General features: G+C 36.6%; 1 protein-coding gene across 2 annotated transcripts in view; it reads right to left on the minus strand.

Moving 5' to 3' along the window:
* The window catches only part of LOC142344830 (dynein beta chain, ciliary-like), a 270,411-nt gene that overhangs the window by 186,133 nt on the left and 65,432 nt on the right, over positions 1 to 18,846 (minus strand). For both annotated transcript variants that reach the window (XM_075396813.1, XM_075396814.1), the window contains exons 25-31: positions 13,142 to 13,277; positions 10,191 to 10,369; positions 9,751 to 9,887; positions 9,147 to 9,343; positions 8,444 to 8,582; positions 5,048 to 5,155; positions 3,714 to 3,849 (exon numbers count right to left, since the gene is read on the minus strand). In XM_075396813.1, coding sequence (XP_075252928.1) covers positions 3,714 to 3,849; positions 5,048 to 5,155; positions 8,444 to 8,582; positions 9,147 to 9,343; positions 9,751 to 9,887; positions 10,191 to 10,369; positions 13,142 to 13,277 — 1,032 coding nt within the window. The remainder of the gene's footprint in view (positions 1 to 3,713; positions 3,850 to 5,047; positions 5,156 to 8,443; positions 8,583 to 9,146; positions 9,344 to 9,750; positions 9,888 to 10,190; positions 10,370 to 13,141; positions 13,278 to 18,846) is intronic.

Consider the following 18,846-nt stretch of genomic DNA (forward strand, 5'->3'; position numbering starts at 1 on the left):
TGTTTTCTTTGAATTTTGTACCTTTATGTGCATTTAAATTGGAAAAACAAAAAAACTCAAATGCATTTATTGTATTTAACTTCAGTAAAGTATTTCGCTAAAGTATTTCACTAATTTATTTCACTTAAGCGCAAAAACTACCAGAAAGGAGATACAAATTAAACTTAAACGTTTTCTTCGCAGGGGAAAAAATGCTGAGAATCATTTTTCTCGTCGAAAGCTCATGTTGTTGTGGCTGTCGCACGGAGCTGCAATAGCACAGCTTGGCGGGATACCAGATCTTATTGCCGTTAATAACTAGCACCCTAGTTACATTTGCATCATAATAAAAATAGATATTAGGAGTAGTGTGACTGCCTATCCACAAATTGCTCGTGGTGCGGTAACCTTTCTGCGTCAACTTCGTGGTGAATGACAGGAGGTCCCCGGGTCAGAGTACCAGGAGGGGCATCGTTAACATAGAGTAAGGGGCAAGGAAGATGGACTATTCTGTGCAGTGTGGTCGTGTTCGACTGATGGCGTTAAGTCTAGCCAGTTGGCTACCTCCTCTAGCATTTTACACAGGTCAATCACTTTCAGGTCCGTGGTGTTTTTAGTGCAGATGAAAATTTGTATTACGTCATATGTTACTTTTTACAACTGGGAGAGCGGTTGCTAACAATGTTACAGATGCTACTCAAGTAGGAGTTTAGCAGGGGGCAGCATCCAGTTCTCAAGTGAGAAAATCGCATTCGTGCAATTCATGGCAGCGTTTGTTCTTTTTCTGCTATCTTTGGTGGAGGTGTGTCTAGTTGCTTGCTGTCTTCGTTCAACTGAGTATGGGCTGTGTTTTTTACGTTCTTCGCAATTTGATTGCTCTTTATTCTTTGTGTGTTGTTTAACGCGGTCTCCATATGTATCATTTAGTGTCGGTCTCATGGGTTGAAAACTGGCTGAGGACATTGTTTTATTATCAGCACAGTGGCTTTGATAACTACCATCACGAAATAGCTCTGCTAACCTTTCTGTGAGAGCTTTAATAGGCAGCATTTCAACTTCATTGTGGAGGTCATTGATGTCAGGCAATTATACAGAGCCAGTAATTGTGCGGGGATCAACGTTTTGTTGTGCTTGCAGGTGGTTGCAGCTTGTAGTGCTGATTGTAGATGCGCAAATGGGAGCACCGTACTTCAAGACTCTCCAACCGATAGCTATATACGTCAGTGTCTCTTTTTTCAGCACCGGTCGCTACTAGCAATCTTTTTCAGAAAAATATTTCGCTTGTGTAGTTTCTCGTTGGAGCTCCATACATTTTAATCAAATTGAGCATACTATTGAAGATGACAAGTACTTTGACTTTGAACTTTACTGGTATTGATGAATTGTTGATAGTGAGGTGCGAGTAAAACTTGGTCTCCTTGCTCAAGGTTGTGAACAAAGTTGCACTTGGTGTCTCATCTGATAAGTTGAGGTTAGTTGAGATGGTTGGGCTGTAGTTAAAGTTATATCTTCAGCCTAAGACGTGATGTTTATATCTTGAGGTGGTAGAGACAGCTTGTTCATGTAGATGTTGAAGAGCATTGGCGATAAAACACCAATTGCAGGGACACACTGCTTGACTTTTCTCTACTTTGATTTTTTATTGTTATATTCAAATTAAGAAAACCTGCCCTGTAAGTATGTTGTGACCCCTCGTTTTCTGCTATTTGGAAGTAGTGCCTCGGTTTTGTCTCCTAATAGTAGGCTTTGATCAATGGTATTAAAAGCGGCGCCGAGATCTGAGGCTTTTAGTAGAGTACGGTTGCAAGTCGTTTAAAACATTTATGGATATCGTTGGTAACAATGTTGACAAGTGTCGTCGCGGAGTGCTCAGGTCTAATACCACGCTGATAGTCTTTTTGAGTGGACATACTATAAATTATCGTATTAAGAGTTTTTATGTTGGTTTTGCAATGGGTGAGAGGAGAGCAATTGGTCTGTCGGTTTTCCCGACTTGTGTAGATGTATAACTCGGCCAGCTTTCAGGTATTTGTGATTTTTGCACTGTTTACAGAAAAGTTTATGGTGTCAGTGAGGTACCTGAGTGCAATGGGCCGACTAGGTTTAGGTGGATTGACGATACTCTATCTGGGCCCAGCACCCTACTTTTCTTTGTGTCTATTATAGCTCTTTTCACTCTGTTACATCTAAACATTCTGGTCTCTAGTTTCCTTATTGTTCTTAGTGTATTTCTGCATTGTTTTTTCATTTTGTGTTGTGAAGTGTAATGTTAGTTGAACTTCTTTGAGCATTTCCTTGTATCATGGCGAGGAGTAGTCTTCTTAACATCAAAGTGTATGGCTCATTTTGCTGGTGGTTTAGCGTTAATTGACGGAAATCTTTTTACTCTGCTCCACAATTTAGAGCAGTTACCACTGTAAGTATTTGTACCAACTCGTCCCATTTTTTGCGCTTTTGACTTTGAACAAAGTTATTTCATGGTTTAGTTGCGTTATTTTGGGGTTTACTTGATGTTTTCTTTGAACTTCATCTCTCTTTTCAGAAAACTTTACTGCGTCGCTGGCAAAATTGGCAACCACTGTTTTAATTCTTCCTTTTGGGATATGCCTGCAAGCCGCTGCATTTATGGCTTTCCTTAAGGTCTCTTCCAAATCGTAGACATTTGTTGGCCTTTGTTGTTTCTTCAGTTTTAGTTCAATGTCGTCTTTTAAACTTGCCCAGTCGGCTTTGCTAAAGTTGATGAAAGTTCTTTGTGGTGTTGTGTGTGATGAGGTCACAGGTGATGGATAGAACTATTCGTAAATGGCCCGCGCCTAATGCGTACCCCGTACGCCAGTCGATGTAATTCGCTACGCCTGATCTGAGGAAACTGATGTCCAGAGAGATTTTACAGGAATCTGTTACTCTTGTGCTCCCTTTTCGTTGAGTATTACATGATTAGAGAGGTCATTTCACCTGCAATATTGTTTCCTCTTGAGTCTTCCGCTAGTTTCGAGTGCCATAGGGGGTTATGAGCATTGAAATCACCCAAAAATAATGCAGTCATCTAACTCAATTAGTTTATTGATTGATGTCTTGTATCCTGCACCACAGCACTAGTTTGATGCTATTACCACCTATGTGAGTTCTATGACTTGGACTTCTGGATGTTTGTCAGAGGTCTTAATTTAATTTTCATGGAACAGAATTGTGTCCTTAATGATAAAAGCCACCCCTCCGCCTGTGCCCATTTCTTTGAGCCTATTTTCTCAGAATAGGCAGTAACCAGGTGGGCTTTCGGGGGTAGATTGAGGTTGGTCTCCTTGATGGAGCTATTTGAATGTTATTTTTCTGCATCCAGTCTATGATGTTGTCCAGTTTTTGTTTGAGAACATTACAATTCAGTTGGAGAAGGTTGAGGTGTGTGTTGTCGTGAGTGGAAAACTTAGCCTTTGCAAAATGAGTAAGTGTTACGTAATTTCTGGCAAAAATTTGGAAGGGACTCTTAGACAACGCATCCCAAATTTGCTTAAAAAATTACTATTCGACAACAATTTTGCCCGACTTCACTAAGGTGAACCCGCCGTATATTTATAGTTGAAAATAACACCAATTTCATCCCATTCGAGTTATTGCGTCTTGTTCGACGTCTCTATCTGTTTCTTTCGTTCCGAGTTTTCACGAGTTTTAGTATTCACAAAACTTGCAAGAGAATTGTTTATGCTAAACTAGCACGCATATTGAGCACTTCTAACCTTCGCATTCGCAGGGTTTGTCCAATTCGACAATCTCTCCATCCTTGGCAGACATTTTGACAGCGACATTAGTCTCCCCGTCTTTGAAGTCCAGCCATGCCAAACTGTCAAACAGCTTGCTCAAATGACGACACACCTGAAATGACATTCGATATGTTGATAATCAAAGAAAAGTACTTTACTAAAGTCTTGATAACTGATCAACCCCTGAGTGGCGAGAAAGCTTAACACAAGCGTTTACATGCTTTATGGTAGACAGTTTATTTCTATATAATGTATAACGTGAAATTAAATGTCAGTTGTCAGTTGACATACACTATTTTTTATTCACTTTTTGAAAGAACAAACGTTAGCTTCTACTTATCAGTTTTTGATATAGTTGAATTAGCTAAAAGAAAAAGAATTGGAATCAAGACTGAATCGAGTGATTCACGTAAAGCTGCCCCAGGAACAAACAACTAAACAGCACCATGAAACTAACTGTTAAACAACTTTAATAATTTAATTCAATAACGACTTGATCCTAGTGTCACCAAAGAATATAAGAAAGAAAAAAATTAATTTCTCCAATGAAAAAGGTACAAATTACTGCACAATATCATATTGCATCGGAGTGGATAGCCAACGGGGTTATAGACACCCACTTTTCAGTCTACCCCAGAGTTGAGCATAAATAAAATAACAATTACTATAATTCGAAAAGGAAAATTATTCAAACTAACATTGTTTGAGAGATTGAATAAATGCATGGATATTGAATAGCAATTGAATGTATACGAGCCACACTACTCCGTTAGAAACTTTCAAGCTGTGTTGCGACTTATTCTTGGGGTGGGATGTTACCCAGATCTGACACCTAAAAGTCTAGAATCAGAAAGCCGGTGATCCACATGTAACATTGACAGACTTCTTCCCCCTCCAAAACGACCCTCACCGCTTGCGACCAGGAAGGAATCGAAGGCCAGGAAAAGGAGAAAGGTTTCAATAATAGTATTTTAATCAAATTGATTCCATTATCGAAATATGAATTCATTTAAATCTATATTTCCTAAAATACATAGATCCTTAATTTGTTGCAGCAGTTATCAAAGCAGCGTTTTCAATAATACTATTTTTTAATTAAAAAATTGGACAATTCAGCACCTCTATATGGCAGAGAAGAAGTTTTAAATCTGTTTAACTTGGTAGGCAACTTGAGAAAATTTTTATCTGCACTACGCGCTAAATGTTTTCTGTAGATTTATAGAGGTTGTTTATATCTAGTTCAGAATATATTTTTACCAATAGAGCGAAAAACAGCAATTTAGACTAACTCAATAGTGAAAGTTACTAACAGTTGGGGGACTGTTCCCATTGGAGAGGATGTCCAGCAAATCTGCACTAGACACGAAGTAAAATCTGGGGAAGGCCAGTCTCTTCGTCTCCAAGTACTCGGCAAGCGCCTAAAATGAAAAAAAGATAAATTAATATTAAGCAAAAAAAGTTTCAGATCTTCAAAAAATGTAGTTACACAGAGGAAGTGTTGATAGGGGAATTGAATTGATCAATGTTAGGTATGAATATTGTCTACGGTTTTGGAAAAAATTAATTTAATCCATTTCTTTTTCGAACTGAATCCCTTTCCTTCAGTCGTTTTAAAGTAATTTTTGCGAAAAAATCGTCAGTTTTCAATCAGTTGAATATCGTTCATTGATGAACTCTGGTATAATATTTTTTGAAAACTTTTGTTTATGTCCAAAAGTGGGGTTTACATTCTTGAAGGCTTGATTGCTGTCAAATTGAAGGGGGGGAGGAGGTCATTTCAATGAAACCGTCTTTCACTGAGATCAAAATTTCAGTTGAACACAACATTCATTATATTGAAGAACAAGGAGGCTCGGTAATGCGCGTTCGCACATGAAGTACCGACCCCGCTCATCCAAATTCTTGACTTAATTGTCTACCCAATCAGCAAGCGAGAGAAAACTTTCAAAAATTCACATATTGTTCAGCAAACGACTTAATGAATAAATTAGGATGGTCGATGCGACCTGCCATTAACTAGAATACGAAAAAAGACATACTTAAATATAAAAAAAACAAACATTAACTGCACCCAAAAATCCATGTCTATACTAACAAAATAACAAAATCAAAATGGCATCGGATAAAACGTAAACACAACACACTAAGATCCGCTGCACAACGAAGTCATGGGACCAGGTCTAATGAGATCCTGAAAAAATTTGAGAAAACGGCAGACAGGACAGAACTCAAAAATAGGATTCCATTTTCGAAAAGCATCTTTTTCTTAGTGATTGAAACCATTAGGTATCAGCTGAAATCACTATAAAGGTTCATTCGTTCCTCTTGGGGTATAATTATGGGAGGAATTGAGAACTCTCCGATTTATAAATTTTGAGGAAGCAATTGAGACATTTCATTATCCATAAAATGTTATACGACAACAAAAAGAACGAAAGAGTCAGTCATATATATATATATATATATATATATATATATACATACATATATATATATATATATATATATATATATAAATCGAACAAATTTAACAAGAAAACGGTATCGCAGCCATTAAAACTATAAGCAATTCACAGAGAACGTTTAACAGGTTAAGTTCTGCAACCCTATTTTTCAACGCAAGGGACCTCCCCATTAGAGTGGTATTGGGGCAAGGAAACAAAAATTCAACCTTAAAAGTGGGCACAAACCTAGATATAGCATTTTTAATGATAATGGGTAGTATCAAGGACAAAAAGCCATTAGTTGAAAACAAAACACTTATAAAGATACACTTTCATTTGACAACAAAGAGGATGCGATCTGTCTTTACAGATACTAGCTAAAAACTGTCAGAAAATGATAAAAAGTGACAAAGTTCAACAAACCATACAACTTTTAAAAAAGGTTTTTTCCGAAAATCATAAAGTTCTCAACTAAAAACATTAAGCGATCAAATAGCAACTCCTTAGGACCCTAATTGGGCTAGTCATTACTGAGACCAAATTATATTGTTCACCATATAACCAAAACATATAATCATCAAAAAACTGTTGTATGTATCAGCAACAAATTGACAGGACTTGTCAAAATGAGACTAAGTAACATGACGATAAAATCAAGATCAAAATGATAGTTTCAAAAATGTTTTTAATTTTGCAATTTTTTAAATTTGAAAGTCATTAAAACCTTTAGCTGTAAATTGATTTCAATAAATTGGTTCACCTAAACACTAAGAGGAATGCATTATGATTTTTCATTATCTGAAATTTGTTGAACAACCACAAAAAGGACGGCAAATATTTGTAAAAATTAAAAAAAAATCTAAAACAAAAAAAATCAGCAAAAACTTCCAAATTGTTCTATGCCGCATTCTTTAAACGCCAATTGTCATTAAAATGATAATTTGTCAAGTAATTAAAATTGAACCTCAAAAATGCCCAAAAATCTAAAATTCACAGCGTTTATTTTTTGAAAACTTTGGTGGTACTAAAGTCAAGAAACTTTTAGTTATAAACAAAACTAAATTGAAAAATAAATTTTACTCCACAGAGAAAAAGGATTGAGCTGTCTTTACTGATATTCAACTACAAGTTGAGAGAAGTAAGATAAGTTCAAAATTTCACCCATAATTCCTAAAAACGATTATATACAAAGTCACAAGAGCCATTAGATATCACCATTGATTAGTGAGACTAAGTCAGGAGACTGCAAAAAGAACAAATTCAGGCAAAATGTAAGAATTCAATTTCAGTTTACAAAAACACATTGCAAAGCAATTAAAACAATGAGCTGATCATGAAAACCTAAAATATTATGTTCATTTGAGCTCATTATCATCTCAATTTCCATTGACCTTACCTTGATTTTAAATCATTCGCGGCGGTCTCACGCCCCAATAGAGTCCGAATAGTTTTTTATTGCAAATTGCAAGAGTCTATGACGTGAACAAAACTAGCCCTGATATAGCTGCGCGATCAACTAAAATACCTAATTTTCTCATATATACGCAAAATAAACAGTTTGGCAAATAAAAAATTCAATATGTCACAAATAAATGATGCACTCTTTATACAAAATCAGTTAAATTAGCAAAAACCGGACAATATTTTAATTCAAGAGTTCCCTTATAGGAAGCGGATAAGATAACCCTCTTTTGTAGTTCAGAAAGCAGTTGTGTCAGCAGTTTTCAGGTCTCTATTTTCTGCAGATTTAAACCAAGTGGGCTAAAAGAAGCAAATTAAGAGCCATTTTTAATGAAAAAGTCTGGACCTCAAAAAATTAGCAAAAAAGTTACCCAAAAAAATTGGAAGAAACAATCAAGCACCCCTCCTCTATCTTTAGAAGTGAAGCCAATAACAATGTCAGCAATAATTTCAACTAATTTTAGCAAAACTGACGAGAAGTTGGTAAAAATTACGGATAGTGTGTGTAAGAACAAAGGAGATCGGTCTACTCTTCACAAAACTTTAAACCTCGATAAATCCTTGGACAAAACGAATTTAAAAAATTATTTTTTCTTATATATTCTGCGCGTGACAGGCTTTTCAATGATACCACCCACAACTCTCTATGATGAATATATTGATCGGCCAAAATTGACTGAACAAAAAAAACCGTTTAAGTATATAGTTCCTCCCCGCCCCCCAATAAAAAGGAGTCGGAACAAACAGAGAAACAGAAAACAAAAACTCAACTTATTTAACTATTTATTAAGAAGAGGTAACCTTTTCACACAGAGAGAGTTGGTCCTGTAGTGTCTCTAGTCTCTCGTACCATCCCACCTTGTTGGTGGCATTGATAACATTGGGAGTCTGCTTAGCTTGTTCCATCAATTCTTTGAAGTCACTGTCTATTTTGTCAAATCTAGAACGTCAGGTTTAAACACTTAAAAATGCTGAAAAAGGAGAATTATGGCCCACAGGATAACTCTTAAAAATAGTAAAATGATAGGATGTTTTATATTGTCGTTGCGGTTTGGATGTCGGAGAATGGAATTCTGATTCACAATTCAAAGAATTAAAACACATTTTGGCCAAGTTAACAACTCTTTGCCATTAGAAAAAACGAAAACTTTTGGGCTAAAAAATGTGACTCCTGCCGTGAACAAAGTTTTTGTTTTCATTATTACGCTACAATGTGCGAACAAACCAATGTTTTTGCACTGATAATGATGTTGATGTAAGAAGCGGAGCTCTCGGTCGCAAGCTTTAATGACCATTTAAAGGAATAAAAAATTATTTATGAAGCGTCATAATCTATAGGGGCAAGGAAAAAGTACCAAAGATGTCTGATTGGTCGATTTCTTTGCCATTCCACGATGAAACTTGACTGTCCTTCAGCTTTGTTTGAACTTAAGAGCTTTAGTACTTGAGTTTGTGAGATATATCAACCAATATTTTTAGAAGCCCTCAAACGTAGATTTGTAACCTAGCTGCGTCATCCGGTAGTTGTCTTCTGATGTCTTCACTGCCTATGAATATGCTCTCCAGGTGGGACCAGTTCCTCTGTACCTCCAACCAGATCTGGATCACTGCATCTGCTGTGGACAGTTTCTTCTGCCAAGTTGACACCTCTTCCAAAAAGTGTGCTATGAACCGGGACGACATCATGTTCTGAAGCTGGACCTGGAACAACGAACGAAAAATGATTCTGTCTAGCTGAGTAGCTTCGAGATACAATGCTTACAGCCAACGCATACAGTTTAAAAGTGCTCTTCAGAAAGTATTAAGGGTTTGTTGCTTTAAACCCTAAGACCACAAAAAAAATCAGTAAAGAATTAATAGGGAACAACTGAGACCAAAATTGGTCTCAAAAATATAAGAGCAATTAGAATAGATTATGAATCAAAGTCTTTGCCATAAGTTTGACCCCTAGTAAAGATATTGAATAATTGATGAATGCCTCGAGTTATTTGCTTTTAAGCCACTTTCTATTGACACCCGGATTGAATCAATCGTTGAGCGATGGCTTTGCAAGCGAAAAGATCGTTTCTCAAGCTACTCAAGTTTCTATACTATAATCGAGTACTGACCTGGTTGTCTTCTAGCAGTTCAATCAGTTCCTCGTCTGCCCTGAGCTGCGGGACTTCAGTGCGTGGGTGTGTCTCGTACCTGACCTCCATGGCTGCCCAAGTCACGTCAAGGTCACGCAGCACTTTCTCCATGCCACCTGAATAATCACACATCATCAGACCAGTCTTAAAAAGTTACATTTTTTGAAAACATTTTAAATTTTATGTTAGAATTTTAGGTGTAAAGGAATTTTAGGCTTTCTGAAAATTGCTGTTTTTTTAAGATATTACCAGAAACTGAGGCTATTACATTGGCCTAAACATAATACAACGTTTTCTTTAGCAAAACATTAATTTGACACCATAAAAAAATCAAATTACTAAGAACTAGTGGCATTGATATTAGCCGTCTAGCAAAACAAAAAATCTTTTGATGAATACTTTTGTCAAAAGTATGAAACCTTCTTTCTCGGCTTTGTCGACGATGTTTTTGACTTCGTCCTCGTAATTATGCAGATTCAGAGCAAGTAGGTCTGCCAGTTGTGTGTCATCACTCATGAGGATCTTGACCCCTGTCGCCATCATCAACTCATTCCAGTGTCTGTCTCGGATAGAGGGACTCCTCAGCTCAGCCACCGACCTGTCAAAACAGACACATATAGATAGGCCAAGAACCTAAGAGAAGCACCAATATAGTAACAAGTAACCAGTTTTTAGGTTTTCCGATTTTGATAGTTTGAGTTTTTTGTGACATTTTCTGTCAAAATAAGAAGTACTCAATTCCGCTAAAACATTTTGAATTTTAACTTTGTATTAACCTTGAATATAAAAACTAAAGTTTTAGAAAAGTACGATCACAAATGACTAGATACATTATACAGAAATTGATTTGACCAAATTTAACTACATTCTCTGAAATTTGGATATCGGAGAAATTTTTCCATTGTAAAGTTTTGACGTTTGACATTTAAATCAATTATCATGATATCATAAACATCTTCATGGAAACCTGATTGGTTGAAATTTGCAGTATGAACGTATGAGTATATCTTAAGTACTTTGAAAAAATCATTATTGCTGTATACTCAGCTAATTTTAATTGAGTCAATTAATGTATCTTGTGCAAAATAACACCAATAACTCTTAAACTCGGACAATTATCTTATTCAGATCTATCAAAACTATTAAAATTCCGATTTTGACAGTTTGAGTTTTTTGTGACATTTTCTGTCAAAATAAGAAGTACTCAATTCCGCTAAAACATTTTGAATTTTAACTTTGTATTAACCTTGAATATAAAAACTAAAGTTTTAGAAAAGTACGATCACAAATGACTAGATACATTATACAGAAATTGATTTGACCAAATTTAACTACATTCTCTGAAATTTGGATATCGGAGAAATTTTTCCATTGTAAAGTTTTGACGTTTGACATTTAAATCAATTATCATGATATCATAAACATCTTCATGGAAACCTGATTGGTTGAAATTTGCAGTATGAACGTATGAGTATATCTTAAGTACTTTGAAAAAATCATTATTGCTGTATACTCAGCTAATTTTAATTGAGTCAATTAATGTATCTTGTGCAAAATAACACCAATAACTCTTAAACTCGGACAATTATCTTATTCAGATCTATCAAAACTATTAAAATACATTAAATTAGAATCAAACCATTATCATACATGATAATGGTTTAAAATGCTCGGGAGCAACTCAATTCCCGATCCTCTAAAAAATTTTTAACTAATTCTTGCAAAGCAGTCAGAAAAAAGACAAAACGTTCCTCAAAACAATGGCAATTTGAATTCATCTGGCCATTCATTTCACCTCAAATGCTTTGTAATTATACAATGCATCACATCGGAAAAAAATAAAACATCGTGGGTAACTTTTTGATTGTAATTTTCTAAGGGCATCTAATGGCAAGAGCGCGCGTGGCGCGTGTTATACTCTTGCACCATGAGTATGTTAATAATTTATGTGCGTACACGCTTATCTGTGTCATGTATGTGTTGTAGGGCAAGCAAAAATTGTCAGCAGAAATTTTGTGGTGAAATATTGAAAGCTGCGAATTAGAACGGATAACTATTCCTGAAAACAGACCGAAGGTATTTATAGGCGTCAGATATCACCAATATCACTACGTTACGAACAAATTGTGGCGTGCTCAGACTAACAACGTATTAGCATAAACACATTGCATTTCTAAATGATAAACTTGTCTGGATTTAGAGCTGGATCACCTCGAATAGGGTCACGACAGCAAATAAACGTACTTTCACGTAGTCGGTTCTGATATCAATTATTACTTTTTGATCTGCTAGATGCTTGTCGCTGGAGTTCCACTGCGGAAACATTTTCCCAAATTCAAAAAAGAGGAAGTAGAATAAGTAAGGAGAATAGACTCCATCAAAAAACCATAAAAATCACATCTAGCAGCCGTTTGCGAAGAGAGGAAAGCAGAAAATGGGTGTCTAAAAAATCAATAGGATATGCTTTTAGTGTTCAAGATTTTGTTCTAAGTTTTAGAGATTCATTGGATATTCAATGAGATGCAGAAGAATTCACTCTCTTATTTTTCTCGGTCAAAAGGAAAACTAGAAATCACCTCACTATGAACGTGAACGTGTGGCGCACCCCCTATCGGTTTAAAACGAAGCTGGTAATTAACAGGGAATTGTTGTATTAGAAGTGAGCCCAGGGGATGAATCTATCGAAACTATACCGCCGTAAACAACGACTTTATTCCTATTGTTGAAATGTTCAGAAAATAATCTCTTGTTTAAACTACATAACTATAAACTAGACAAAACAATGACAATCATTTGAACTTCAACATCTGTTTTTTCTGTAACAGAATTATTCTGTAACAGAAGAGAAGGACCCGGCACTGACAGCTCATCCCAATTCAACTGGTAATTTACTGGTTAACGCAAAGTTAGCCGAAGTAAGAGTGAGCCGACATTAAAGCAAGCCAAAAGTTATGGAATAGTTATGTAATCTATCAGAAATAATACATTGTTAACCGTTAAAATCAACACTGCGCCTAGTATTATAGTGCATAATGTATTCCAATCTAGTGTTTCCAATTTTTAGACATCTAGTGTGTACGGGCCTCAGCGAACTGCTGTCCATGGACATGCCTCTCATCCGCTGTGGGATGTAATCCGGAAAACGCAGAACGGTTAACGCGGCGAAGCCGCGACTCGCGCCCACCGGCCCGCCAGGGGCAACCTAAAATACGGGTATCCCACAACTTTTCGGCTTACGTGACCTAACTTTCAAAATTCGGCTTGCTTGACCGGCACCGTAGATACTAGCGCATGCTTGTGTGTAAAAGCGATGTAATTGGAAGTGTGAAAAATGGTGTTCCGAATAGAGCAATTAGTTTCAAATAGATACCTGAGAGACGTGATGAGGTTCTTGACCTCCTTCTCGATTCCAACATAGCAGTCCCACGTCTTCATCTCCTTATCCATTCCCCTCACATTCTGGGAAAATCTGCCACACTCCTGGTCCATAGCGGCAACGTCTATCGCTGTAACACATCAGCTCATATGAACTTATCAATCATATACACCGGATCACCGGACAAATCTCTATCGAAAAGGTTAAACAAATCAGAACGCTCTTTTCGGTAAATTGTGTATTTTAGTAAGAATATTCACTCGGGTGGCCAATCATCCAAGCTTCGTGGTAATCATAAGAGGCCATATATGAGTTGTATGATTTCCCAGTAATTATACAAGAATCATACACACCTTATTATGGGTCGAAAAATATCCGAAAATAATAAAATATGACACTAGGATTACCGTGAAAGGTTAACCCGGGTACTTAACACGAGGTCAGTTTACCGGTGAGCGTTTGTATAATTCGATTCAATGTGAAAATTTTTTTATCACCAAACAAGTTTAAATATTTTACGATGGATATCGAAGAAATAAGGTTCCGTTATAGTTTACGACAAGTGGAGTTTTACAACTCGGCAAAGTGGCGTTTTACGACTCGGCTATATTTACGACTCAAAGTGGCGTTATAGTTTTCGGTTTTTTAAGACTCGAAAGGAGTAATGGTGGATCGTCTTTTTTGATCGGTGATTTTGTTGGGGTGCCTTTGAAACAAGAAGCAAAATTCGTGAAAACAAATGTTTTAGGTCAAATTGCTGAAAAAACCTGAAAACCGGAAAAAAGAGTGGTTTTTCTCTTCAAGTCGCTCTTTTGAGATAGAGCGAAAAAAGTAGGCGTGAAAAAATTTTCATTGAGCGAGCGAACATTTTTGATAATGTGCCGTTTTTCAAACCAGTTCTGTTTTTGACCACAGCCTTTTCGGTGAAAGGGAGTTAATTTTTGTTAAGGAAAACTGAGTAAACTTGAGCACTTTTTTTATCAATGTTTGTCTGTTGTTTAAGTTTTTTCTTTTTCATCTAATTTTTCACTTTTCTAAATCAATTTCTAAATAACGGGTTGTTGGTATTATGAAAAGATACCCAAAAATAGACAGGGTACTTTTCACTGAAATAAATAAACAAATTTCTAATTTTTCTCATTTCTTTGCATTTTATGAAGACTGTATAAAGGCTCACATTTCACTACGAATTAATAGGCGGATGAATGACCTAGAAGAAGATATAAAAAAGTTTTTCTCCGAATAATTGTTTAGAAGTTGCTTTTAACGTTTGTTAAAGAATTTTGGCAAAAAATTTTCCAGTAAATATTATTTTGATTTTGTCATTAGTTGAGTTTGTTAGATTGTACGTCATTAATTAATATTTTGTTGCAAACATGTTTTACCAAGATTTCTTCCAATGGTTCTTTTAATTATTTAACAAAGAGTTTAGCACAAGCTTACTCAGTTTTTGTCAGTTTCTTCTCTCATGTTAAATCTTCTTTTCGTTTCAAAAACTCAAGTACAATTTAAAAAGAGGTGCGCTTTTGTCAGTGGGGATGGTTGCTATTCTACTTCGAGTGGCTTTCTCGAAAACTTTGGCTATGTTCTTCTGGTAAATGAAAGAGCAAGAATAACTGATCTGCAGGGAGAAAACAAGTTTGAATTTTTTCGGTGAACAAATGCGAAGAGCAGCGAAAAGAGATTGCGTTTTTTGCTTCTACCTTCTATTGAAACACAGCGAGAAATGTATGCGAAACAATTTTTCTAAGCGGGTGTATTTATTTGTTCATGTGCTGCCTTTTCAATCTTATTCTAATGCTGTGCTTCTAATTATAAAACTTGTGTTAATTAAAAACATTGTGTACCAGAATAAAAATAATCAGATTGTTCTAATAGCGTTTTAAACTTTTTTGGTAAATGAAGGGAGCTTTACGCTAATTTCTAGCTCTTATATTAACTGTGCGTATTTTAAGCTGTTTAAGCAAAAATTTACCAATGTCATTGTCAATTTGCGACAATTTTAAACTGAATTGAAACCTAACGCCAGCAGACATTTTCTATTACGTATCGAAATAAACTTTTTGTGCTAAAGCATTTTTATTTCGATAAATTTCAAAGAAAAATTAAGTAATTTGACAATCTTTCCCCATTTTATCTCCATATCTTAGTATTTTGCGCCTTGTCTTGCAAATTGTATGATGTTTGACAGAATAGTATTCCTCGCCAATTTTTTCAGGATAATGTAGAGCACGAACTCCAATAATATTTCGATAATGTATTGTATTTGTAGAAAAAAAATCGTTTTCCTAATTTTAATTGGTCAGTTTTTTTATGTTTAATTCTTGACTGAAGATTGTCATTCCCTCTGCTTTCATGCCTTTTGGTAGGGGATAAATAAATATTTGGAAAGCTATTATTTTTGGCAAAGAATTCGAATCATTTCTTTAATTCTTCCAGCTACGTTTAAATAATTTTGCTCGAGTGAATGTTGATGAAAGAAATAAAAATTTTTGAATTTTTGGAGTGCAAAAAAGTTGCATAATAGTGAATGTTGGCGCAAAACAATTGGCTTTATGTATTCATACAGATGAGACAGGGAGAAACTGAGATACAAAAAGTTTTCTGAAAACGAACAAAACTTTTTCTTCATAAGCAATTATTAATTCAATAATTTGTTTGTTTAAAGAGATTTCATTCAGATTAGCAGCTTAAAAAATAAGCGGAGTTAAAAAAGATAATTTTCGGCATGTTCACATACGGCATGTGCTCTATACTTTAAAGTTTTTGGACAAAAATGTAAAATTAATAGTATTTTTGAGGTTTTTCAGCTATTTTGCAAACTTTTGAACTTTTTTAGCAGTTTTTCCGAAATTGAATTGATTCACTGCATTCAATCAAATATGACCAAGGCCTATCTAATTAAAATTCTTATTTCAGAAAATAACACTGTTTTCATAATTGTTGAGCTCAAGAAATGCTACGCTATTCAAATGGTCTATCTTGACAATTCATCTAGTCAAAATACTTTCAGTGACGAACTGTTAATTCACAACGCAAATGCAGAACTGCAGTTACACAATTCGCTGCCAACGTAATAGTTGTGCTCGAGGTCATAACTACCTGTCACTGTATTAGTCAATCGTGGTACGATTGAATGGTACACGAAGAAGGAGGCGATAAACGTACTGCAATGGGCTATGTATTAGTTCACTGCACTAATGGTAGGTGATGTGGTACGTAGGTACCACGGGGTACCAAATTTCCCCCTCTGAGAGGATTTTAAGTTAACATAAAGGTTAGAAGTAGATGGAGTTAAGTACTCTTCTATATAATTGAGCAACAATTGAGAGCGATGTTTAGAGAAAACGAGATTAACAGGTTAAAGTGGCAAATGAGAATAGCAACTGAGTACTATACAATGAAGTTGAGCAACGATTGTGAGCGGCTGAGATTAGCTAATTAGAGCAATAAATGAAAATAGTAAGTAGAGGTAAATGTGAACAATGAACGGAGTTAACATTAATAGTTTTGAATTGAAAGCTTCAGTGTGTCAAGAGTTTTACTTTTTGTACATAAATGCTATCTTGACGATTGGAATTTATAGACCGGGGTTTTCCTTAAGAATTCAAGGGGCTGTAGGCAGCGTTCAAGCTGGTCTTGGGTAAATAATGCGAGCATGTCTCCATGAATAGTGTCTTCTTCGTTAGCGTGCGGTGCGGTTCCGATGGTTACTGTCCAGGTGTCTTGGCAGGTTGGGATTGTTGGGATGATGCTGTGTGGTGGCGATGTCCTAGCTACAGTGCGAGCTGCTCTGGGGGAGAGTAGGAGGCGATGCTCGTTCCCCTTCTTTGTTTCGGAACTCGTTCAGTGTCCGATGATTCATCCGAGGATGAAATTTCGGTGAAATCGCCGTATCGTTTTGGTTATTTCTTGTCGCGTGCGCTGCGTCGTTTGGTTGCTCCTGTGTTGAATTCTTTCGCTGTTGGAAGTTTTCTTTTGGTTTCTTTTGGTTGGAAATTTGATGCGGTTAACTTTTGAGTGGTAGGCTTTGCCATTCTGTCTATATCTGACGTTGGTGTTCCTCTTTTGCGGATGGCTCGTTGGCCGACTATTTTGTTCTTTAGGTCTTCGGCGTGCGTCTCCGTGCTTTGTAAAAATTTTGCATGGTGGTTGAGTACGGTCTTTCTGGCCGCAAAGTTTATGAGGGGAATGTGACGTTGCTCTCGTGTTCCGAATTTGGCGACGTCGGATTAGTTCAGAACGGTGTCCTGCTGGCCGGGTACTTTGATGGTGACGGTGGAGTCTGTTGTTCTGACAAGTGCTGCCCCTTCTTGGATGGCTTCGTAGAAGCCTTGGAGTTACTTTTTGATTCGTGAGGCGGCGAGGGTTTTTCACGCTAGTTGGAGTTGAGGGCTGTTTCTGGCTAGCGGCTCCTCGAATTTGGCTGATTTGAGTTTGATTTTGCGCGGTACTTCGCCTTCATCGACTTTGGCCTCCTGCAGCTTTTGTCGCTTTGCTTCCTGGACTTCGGCATTACTATCTAGGTCTTCGTCGTACCATCTGTCCTGGCTAATGAGTTCCTCCTCTCCTATGATGTTGTCATCTGAATAATATTTTAGAGTGTTTGACCATTTTAGATTATTTATATTTAGTTTAGATGTTATATTTGTTAATGCGGTGTTCGCTTTTCTTCAGTAATAGGCTTCGAAGGGTGAGAGTTTCGAATTTTTCTTTCTACAAGTGCGTAGTTCGTATGATATTTTTTGGAGAGCCTTCTTAAAATTCAACGGTCTCTGATTGGGGTCGAGTTTTATGCTACCTAAACGTCGTTTGACTATTTGTATTAGCCGTTCTACTAAGCCTATAGGACGATGGTCGTTTGCCGGAGCGTATATTAGTTCTATGTTGTATCGCTTACATTATTCTTGTATTTTATTACCTTTTAGGCATCTGGCTTAATCTAGTCTAATATTTCTAGGTACACCATGTTGGGCGATGTGTTTTTTAGAAATTTTTCTATGTTGGGGCCGTCTGCGTTTGATACTAGTTTGAGAGTTTGATACTTGTTATACTTTTTAGATTCTTCGGTACAGGGTCGGCACGTTTTGGACTTATTGATTAAGTCTCGATTGATGAATGGCCACCATAGACTTTGTCCCAGTTCGGTCATGCCCCACGCCCCTGGATGTGTTGCATGCAGTGCATCCATGACTGATTCTTTCAATGTGTTCGGTATGGCCAGCTTGTTGTCTACTAAAATGCAGCCGTTGTTCACGCTGAGGCTTCCCCATTTGGCATGGATTTGTCTGCTCAATCGTTTACATCGGGCTTGGTTGTCAGTAGTAATGCATTCCCTGATCTCGCGTAGCACGGTGTCCCTGTTAATCAATGCTGCGATTAGTTGCGCGTTGAATGCATTCTCGAGGTGCTTTGGTAGCTGTTGGTCGTCCGATGGTAAAGGTGAGATTTTTGGAGTAGGGCTAAGATAATTACTAATTGAAAGGGGTGTTTTCTGAACGGGGGATTTAACCATGGGGCTGTTCGAATTATTGTTTGAGCAATCCATTTGATTGATAAAATTTTGTTGTTTGTTAGAAGTGAGCTGTTGTGTTTTGGCTGTGTAAATTGGCAAAGGCGCTTTTGTATTTGATCGCTGTGTGTCTTGTGTATTGGTTGTGACGTCATAATTTGTAGTACTTATTCGTTGCTGGTTTGTC

The sequence above is a fragment of the Convolutriloba macropyga genome, chromosome 8, assembly GCF_964194025.1.
Source record: "Convolutriloba macropyga chromosome 8, txConMacr16.3, whole genome shotgun sequence".
Taxonomy (NCBI): Eukaryota; Metazoa; Xenacoelomorpha; order Acoela; family Convolutidae; genus Convolutriloba; species Convolutriloba macropyga.